At 40.5% G+C, this 8,794-nt stretch overlaps 1 protein-coding gene across 1 annotated transcript in view; it reads right to left on the bottom strand.

Moving 5' to 3' along the window:
• Window positions 1-1,371: 1,371 nt before the first annotated feature.
• Window positions 1,372-8,794, bottom strand: part of LRIG3 (leucine-rich repeats and immunoglobulin-like domains 3) — a gene marked incomplete at its 5' end in the record, with an annotated part of 35,425 nt that continues 28,002 nt past the window's right edge. The window contains 6 exons of the mRNA XM_009580444.1: window positions 1,372-2,096; window positions 5,219-5,494; window positions 5,575-5,718; window positions 6,795-6,953; window positions 7,162-7,614; window positions 8,246-8,527. Coding sequence (XP_009578739.1) covers window positions 1,852-2,096; window positions 5,219-5,494; window positions 5,575-5,718; window positions 6,795-6,953; window positions 7,162-7,614; window positions 8,246-8,527 — 1,559 coding nt within the window. The remainder of the gene's footprint in view (window positions 2,097-5,218; window positions 5,495-5,574; window positions 5,719-6,794; window positions 6,954-7,161; window positions 7,615-8,245; window positions 8,528-8,794) is intronic.

The following is an 8,794-nucleotide window of genomic DNA, read 5'->3' as shown; positions in this document are numbered from 1 at the left end:
ATTGACTTACAGCATGTGCTTAACTCAGGAAAAATTAATCTCTTTCAAAATGCACTTAATTATAATCAAATACCCGTATCAATGTCTGTCACCACATCAGCACATCTGGCAGCAATGAAGACAAATTAACAATAAGAGTCAGAAAATCTGGCAATATGATCAACTAAAGCATGCAAAATCCATTCTCTACACTTAGACCACCAGTGCCTAAGGATGGATTAACTTCCTGTCTCTAATACTGGCGCCTAAATTAAAGGGAAATTGCATCGCAATCTGGGTACCAGGTTTTTGGCTACAAACAACAAAAAGCCCTCAGCTCAGCTACACCAGGCAGTGAAACCTTTGCTCTAGGTTTAGCCATGATGTCTGTGATGGCCTGCTCTAACAGCTGCTTTTAATTTAGTTTAAAAGAAGCGATTTGGCAACCATGTAAATTTGCACCTTCAAAGTAGACCGATGTCCTGTAATACTAACCATTTTGGAGTCTCGCTGTTTTAATGCAGTGACGACAGGAGGATTCACAGCTTTTTCAAATAGTAGGCATCTGTACATAGAAAACCAAAATAGAGTGTTTTCACTTAGTTTTAATTACCATTTTATAGTAAGCAATCCTCTTTCTCTGACTTTGTATAGTTGAAGGCATCGGGTTCATTACTGCAAATTTAATCCAGCAAGAATTTACAATTGCTCAACTTGACTGAGCAATTGAATAAAGCACAGATCTCATCTATAACCAGAAAAGGGCAGCTGAATAAGGAACAGAAGCATGAGTTAAATCAAAGAAAACATTATCTTGTACTTGGATTACCTTCTCATGTTGAGCGTGGAAGTGGTGGCAGAAGCAAAAAAAGAGGGAGAAAGGGTATGGGAAAGCAAAGACTTGGGCATGCACTGCGTATTTGGCAGACACTTAACACTAAGCCACTTAGAAAAGAGTGATGCTACCAGGCAGACATCCAGTGCCTTTTTTTCTCCTTTTACTAAATAGCTTGATATGGATTTGTGCATCTACTGTGCATATCCTCCACGAGATGCGTGCACACTATTTGCACACAGACTGGGCAGACTGTTGGTACTACACCCTTGTGTGCATGAAAACTGACAATGTGTGCACACACATCTGAGAGTGGGAATTCACAAAGGGAAAGATTTGCATACTTATTTTGGTTCAAAGAGCTTCAACCCACCTTACCAGCCACCAGTAGTTGTGGCAGAACCACACCCACTCTTAGAAGCTGAACATATTTAACACAATAAATCCAGAGATACAAGTTTTAGTCAAATAAAGGTGCAGACATGCAACAGAAGGCACATACATATGCAATACTCCTATCTACAAACATAATTCACACTTTTCATTCTTCATACACTAATGTGGGTCAGAGACCACATGGCAGCATATTTTATTAAAAGTAATGTGCAAATAAGATGCATGATACCTGCAAACAGCATGGAGTTTCCATTTGTAAAAAGGTACAAGTAACAGTACAAAATTAGAATGCTTAGTACTCATTTCAATAAAATGAAGTCTGACATAGAAATACATATGCTGTATTATTTACACCATTAATTTACAAAAGATATTATTTGCATAAACCAAAGCTATAAAATAATTAGAAATATAGTATTTTTATACGGAATGTTTTCCCTGTATAAAAATGTAGAACATTTGGCAATTATGCTTTATTCGAATAAAAATGCATTTATTTATTCTGAATTCATAGCATCACGTGGTTTCTTTCTTCCCTTCTTCCTTTCCTTATTCCCTTTTTAAATAAAATTCCACACTGAGGTAGTAGTATGTCAAAGTGTTTCTTTGGTTCCAGAAATCAATGGCAGGTCCAAAAGGAGCTATGTATCCAAATCACAGGATTGGAAAGTAGAAGTCCTAAGGTTTTTAAAGGACTGTTTGTAAGTGTAAATGCTATTTTCTCCTCTAGAAACTGTCCTTTCTTTTCCATCTTCATCTGCCTCTGCATCAAAGTCCAGTGAGGCATGAGGATTGTTATGGGAGGTTTTTGGCTGGCAATTTGCTGACTGTCTACAACTGGAAAGAGAGTCCAGCTGAGGCCTCCATAAAGGCTTTCCAAATGTTCCTGAAAGACAGTAAATAAGTAAGTAAGTACAGAAATACTGATGCTAACAGTTTTGTGTCTCACTAAGGGCTGCACGTTAGAATGCAAGCCAAGGATCGACACAAGCAAAAGTTCACCAAAGTGAGATTTTACTTAACTGTTATTTTACCCCTTAAAAGAAAACATCTGTGTGATCACAAGCATAAGGCAAGATTCTGACACCTGAGACATTAAAAACATTTCCAGAGTAAGTGTATAGCCACACACAACTTCATTACTTTCGTTTTCATGACTACTCCCATGCCCATTTTTCTTTGGGGAGGGTGGCGAGCAGGAAGGTGGGCGCACACAGACCAAACTGCAAACGTATCACAAGGCACTTTCTAATGCAAAAGTTGCAACAGTCTCCCTGTTTCGTTCTTCAGTGAACAAATGGCACATGAAATCATGCAGTTCAGCAAAAGTAAAAAAAAAAAGAAAAAACCCAACATGTATAGGATTATACAACATCCTCCCACTGTGCAATCTGAATACTAAAACAATCTTTTTCTGGCTAGCATCTACCATTAATAATAAAGGTCCCGCCAGCCAAATTCTCCATTCACACCTGTTCGTCTCTTTGCCCACAACTAGAACAGACGTAGCCCAAAGAGAATTTGGCATTTCAGGTGAATCTTTATTAATAACTATCTGGATTCACTAGCCAGAAAATAATTAATGTTCCTGTCACTCTTCACCATTGGGAAGGTGTTAGCTTCAACACCTCTGCAAGAAGGGCCCTCTCTTTTTTCACCGAAGAAAGATACAGCTGTTGCAAATCATAGTGTCTGTGACACTCAAAAGACTTATCTTTTGAGGACAATGTGCCACAGGCTGATTTTGAAGAACTCAGTTTTTATTAATAACTTAACACTACAATCATTAATAAATTTTGCACCCAAAAAGCCATACTTCTAGTTTTGCTTAGTTGCTAGAAGCAAAGGTTTCAAGTAAAACTGTAATCTGAGAAGTTATTAAAAATGGATTTGGACAATGTCCATATTTGCATCAATGATTTGCAGAGCAATTTTGCTCCTAACACAACATGAAGGGATGTGCCTCACAGCACCAAAGCTACAAATGAATCCTGTCTTAAAAAAAAAGAAAAACCCAAGCTGTGAACTTTCTGGCTCATGCATCAACAGTGATGTTAATGCCAGCTGTCATCTTCATTGTGATTGTAGAGGCAAAAGGGGGCTGAATTTGAAGACAATGATGCTGAAGAAGCGAATCCACAACTCAAGACAAGAAATCTATCAAGACTTCTTCCACAGCCACCACCTCCAAGATCTAACCATAGGCTCTTTGAGTGAAGAGTGCTAACGATTATGAAGCATCCACGGCAATGATGATGCCACTTGGGTGGCGCAGTAGCTCAGAGAACTGACAAAAGTAGCTCTGTATAGATTTTTAGGGCAGAAAGGGGAATATAAGCCCTGGAGGTTGCATTAACTCCTGGGTATGCTCATGTACAGTAGAACTACTTTCTGCAGGAGACATGTGGTAAAGCCCTATCTGCACAGTCCCACCACAGCAATAGTGGCAGGCAGCCAGGAGAACGTGTGTAGTCCCAGGGCCTCTGCCAGATGTCATGGCATCTGCAATGTTTTACAGTCCAAACATCTGGCTTTCGAAGGGAGAAAACTTCAGAGCTTGTACCTCCCTCCCCACCCCCTGAGAACAAAGAGCCTAGTGATGCTCATTCCCCCAAGTCCCCTTGCAGAGCCAGCAGACCCAGGCCTTGATCAACCACGCTGACACACCAGCCAGGAGACAATCCACACTACCAGGGCTGCACTTGGTGCTTAGATATCACAGGGATGAAAGCAGTATGTGGGTTTACATGCGTTTTAAACCAACCAACCAAACCAACACCCAAAATTTAGGAAGCTTCAAAGGTAAAGCAATGCTCTTCTCCTTCCCCCCACCTCTCCCTGCAATCTGGATTAAAATTGTAAACCCTGAATTAAGCTTCAGGAACTCTTTTGTCATACACAGAATGAGAAAAGAAAACAAAGGAGGGGTAGAGAGGGCATTTTTCCACAGTGCCATACTTTGAAGGGTAAATAGTTCTGGCTCACTGTGTTATACAATACACTGGAGTTCCAGTCTCCCCACGTGCCCTGAGCCCTCCTGGGACCTTGCACATCTTTTGCCTGTCAGGCAAAACTTCTGGTATGCCTGAGGTTTCTTAAGGGGTATTTAAGTAAGTATCCTAACATTTATGGAAATATGCCAGCTATATTAAGATAAAAGATAAGAGTCACACCACTAATGAGATTTTTATGTAAGCGTGAGCTATTAAGATCTCTTCGTAATCTAAATATGCTCATTACGCAGTTTTACTGTAATCACTTTTCTGTTCCTGAACTTCAAGCATTTGGGATGTTGTTTCTAATGGTCTTTAGAAGTCAGAAGAGACTGAGAGTATGAGAAGCAGAAGAGGGCTCACAGTTACATCCAGAGGTGAACCACCTCACTGGACTACCACATTTGACCTGAGGACTCCTTTGATGTATGTCAGTTCTGCTTCTGACCAAGCCCCAAGCTGCTCTCTTTGTAACACAGGATAGGGCCCATCTCCTGGCTAACTTCTGGTAGGATCCAGAGGGCGCCCTGAGTGCTGGGGCATCCAACTGTTCTCATGCACTGCAGTGGAGAGACAGCGAGCCTACGTGTACAGTTCAGTTGTATGAACCTTTAAAAAATAGATACTGCAGTATCACAAGTTACGTGATAGAAGAAGAAAGAAGGAAGAGGCGGGAAGAAAACAAAAAGACAAGAACACATGCAAAACGTCACGGACAAGTCTCAAACTGCCTTTCCTCAGCTACTTCTTGTCTCTCCTCTCCTCCTTTCTGAAGTATTTATATTCCACATGCTGTATTATCTTACTAAATTCATGGACGCCTGCAAAAAGAAGCCCACGCAAAACTGCACAAAATTAGTTTTTTCGCAACACTAGCTATATGAGCACCTAAACACCACTATTGTAGGAGTGGGAAAGAAAAAACTGAGAAATCAGTTTTGCTTAGTGTTGGAAATAGGAAACGAGACAGCAAGGATACCAGCAGCCTGAATAAAAACAAATAGGTAGAACATACCCATGAAAGTGCTGTTACTGATAATAGATGAGGGTTCCAAACTTCTGTTTAAATCAAATGTGTCTGAGTTCAGACTTCTGCTTTTTAGTCCAGTTCCTTCATTTTGAGTATAAATGGAGTTAATCAGTTTGCTACTTGTAGCCTGCATCCCAATAATGCCAACACACTGGTCAAAGGGATCTTCCAGTGGAGGTGAGTATTGATAGCATTCCTTTTTCTTTAAATATCCAGACTCATAAGGGTCCAGGCATGCTGTTCTCTGGTCAGAGCTGCAACCTAAAGAAAATGAAAAATTGTTTTTATATAGATTCATCATAGCACAGATGAAATTAGGACTAAAACTTCTCCCAACTTACTTGCAGTGTATGCTTCAAAGGCCTCAGAGCCATATGTGTTTCCTTTTAAATACAAAGTCCCTGAAGTCCCCAGATAGTGGCATAGGAATGGATCTGCAACACCCTCCAAGTCTGTTTCACTGCTGTTGTCTAGATGGCAAATGCCTTAAAAATAAAATTGACGTGTCAACTTCAGCTTATAGTTTCTTGAGTAAGTCTTGTTCTTTTAAGAGCCCCGTCTGTTCAACTAAATTTCATAGTGTATTTAGAGCTTGCTTAAGTTTAACCTAACCTTTTGATAAGAACTCTAATTCTAGCAAATGTTCAATTAATTAGCTTGACACAGAACGTGCATCATTATACAGTCCCTGGATAACAGAAGAAACCCAATCACAGGGATCAGACCCAAGGACTTCCTTCCTCTAAAGCACTGGAAGCCAGGCTCATGCTCTGTCACACAGCCACCTTTTGGAGCACAAAGTGCTAATGAGAAAGTTCTGGGTGGAAGAATCTCAGGGAGTCATTGACTGCTCGAACAGCTATACTGACTTTCAGCTCAATCTGTGGTTCTTGTGGACATGGTCTGTGGTTCTTGCTCCACAAAGAGGCTGCTCCTCTCACTACCCTACAACTGCAGAACTATCCCACCACTGCTCCATTCCCACCTGCCCCAACTCCTGACTGTATCTCGACCCTAACCCCTTCCCAGCCTTTTCCTCCCTAACCCAGGTATGTTCCAGATTCTCAGGGGCCAGATGTATAAATATTAAGTACTGCAGCTTTTAACTTGCAGTCACCTTAAATCCTTTATTGACTCTGACCCTAATGACTTTTCTAACAGGAAAGTTTAATCAGTTATATTATACTAAAGTTACACTGGCATTACCACCCATGCCTACATTCCATTAAAAGCATCTTTTTCATGCTGTAACAGAGGAAGACATGCTGTTGTAATTCCTTTTTGACACTCTTGTTTTGGAAATGTGATCATCAGTTTAAATTTACCTTTGAGACTAGAGAAAAACTTCATGATTTAAGCAAAGCCATAACATCATTTGGATGAACAGAACCAAGTTTCTGTTATTATCTCGTTGAAGCAATCCCAAGCAACACATTTCACAACCTCTCTTAAACTTCAGTGAAGTTGTTTCTTTAGTGTTATTTCTATTAGTTAGAAAGACAATAGCCAAACTGCAGCTACTCAAGCAACATGGAAAATCTGCTTAACATATTACACCTACCATTACTGTCCCTCTGCTGCAAGAAATACCCTCCCACAGAAGATGCGAGGAACTGGTGATGACTGCCATTTTCAGATGAACCGTATCCATCCTGCCTTTCAGCCAGTGTCCCCTGGGATGACAGGTAACTTGGAATGTCAGCAGGCAAATTTGTTTCATCTGTGGGGAAGCAAAACACACAAAAGCCATCAGCATACTTCACAGTTTGTAGAAGCATTTTTAAACTTGTCAGCAAAGCATGAAGGTAACAAGTAATTCACTCTTCTGACTCTGAGTCAAAGCACACAAATGTTCCAACAATAAAGTCATTGCAAAGCAACCACGAACACTTTTTTTCCTTTCCAAGGCAAATCTTCAGTTTACACACCTGTATTTGTGATGCTGCAATCTTCATTTCTCCTTCTGGTGTGGTAGATGATGACCACCCACACCAAGGAAGTGCCCACCACACAGCAAACCACAGCTATGATCACAATGCCAACTGTGGCCCATCCATCATCATCAAGTGATGGGGCAATGTTTTGAGGAGAATCACAGGTGGGAGTAGGAATTACATTAAGACGGATGTTGCCTCGTTCTGTTCCAAGCGTATTAGACATTTCACAAGTGTATTTCCCAGCATCTTCTACATCTGTATCCACAATAATTAGTAACTGATTGCCTGCAGCAAAGAAGTGTCTCTCCGTTACCACGAGAGGGCTGTCATCCTTAGTCCAGTTCAGTCGGGGTGGAGGGCTACCACCAGCAATGCACTGCAAGACTGCAGTTTCACCTTTTGTTACAGTTCGATCCAGCAAAGGCCGCAAAAATGATGGTGTTTCTGAAAAGAAAGCATAAGCCTTATATTCTAAATGACCTTGCAGGAATGGGAACATGCCCCTTTCCCTCACAGCTCAAGAGGAAAAGCTAAATTAAATGCATCAGTAAGGCCTAGTGAAGCTTACTCTCATTCTCAGAAAAAACACATTCAAGGAATTTGAACTTAGAGCCTACAGTTTACTTGTCAATTGATCAGACCTAGACGCTTGATTACCTTAGAAGGTAAAAAAGCCAAATCATACACGCTCAAGATTGCAGAGAACTAGATTAAAAATGCCTAACAAAACATCAGGAAATCAAAAGTTAAAAAAAAATCTCTGGTCTCTAAACAAAAATAACAGCCCGTTCCCGCCCCCCCCCCGGTATATCAGACATTGTGTATATGTATATATCAGACACACTGAGAAACATAACTGGCTTTTATTATTTTGCATCATAATAGTGATAGTGTGCTGGAATACATATTTCTAATCTATAACTCTGTGTCAATACAAATTATTTCAGAATATTTTTATTTCTATACAGCACTTTCATAACAATGCTATTTTTAATCAACTGACAATTTTAGAAGTGCTCAGCAATAGTTCTGTTCTTCCAGGAGATTATGCCGTTAAGGATTGCCAATGTCTTACCTAGTACTGTTAACGTTGCGTTAGCTGAAATGCTTCCAGCAGTGTTTTGAGCTGTACAGCTATAAACGCCCGTGTCCTCGATCTTTACATCAACAATAAAGAATACGTCATCTTCAGGCATGACATGCATGCGCCTCTTGCGCGCTGCAGGAAAATCTGTTCCACCATCTTTCTGCCAAGCAATCTGTGGGACAGGATGCCCAACTGCAGCACATTCCAAACGTGCCATTGCCCCAGCACGAATGGTTAAGTCCATGGGGATCTTCGTAAATGAAGGCAGCACTAAAGAAGAGTTAGTGATACCAAAATGAATAAATGAAACATATTTTTCCTTTTTTGCACAGCATATTCTTAACACCCTTCTTGGGCCTAAAAATTCTGAGAAGCATACAACCTAAATTTATCAGTAGCCAGCAAAGAGAAAGGGAGGGATCTGCAAAGTATGTGAGACGACCTAGCTCAAAATCTCATTTCTGCTTACAGCCTCCAATGTGACCTTTCCTTAGTACCTTGAAACAGAGTATAAACTTACTTCCTGTGAAGAAAAGA

The sequence above is a fragment of the Fulmarus glacialis genome, unplaced genomic scaffold (assembly GCF_000690835.1).
Source record: "Fulmarus glacialis isolate BGI_N327 unplaced genomic scaffold, ASM69083v1 scaffold45186, whole genome shotgun sequence".
Lineage (NCBI taxonomy): Eukaryota > Metazoa > Chordata > Aves > Procellariiformes > Procellariidae > Fulmarus > Fulmarus glacialis.
This window is presented reverse-complemented; position numbering and strand designations above follow the sequence as displayed.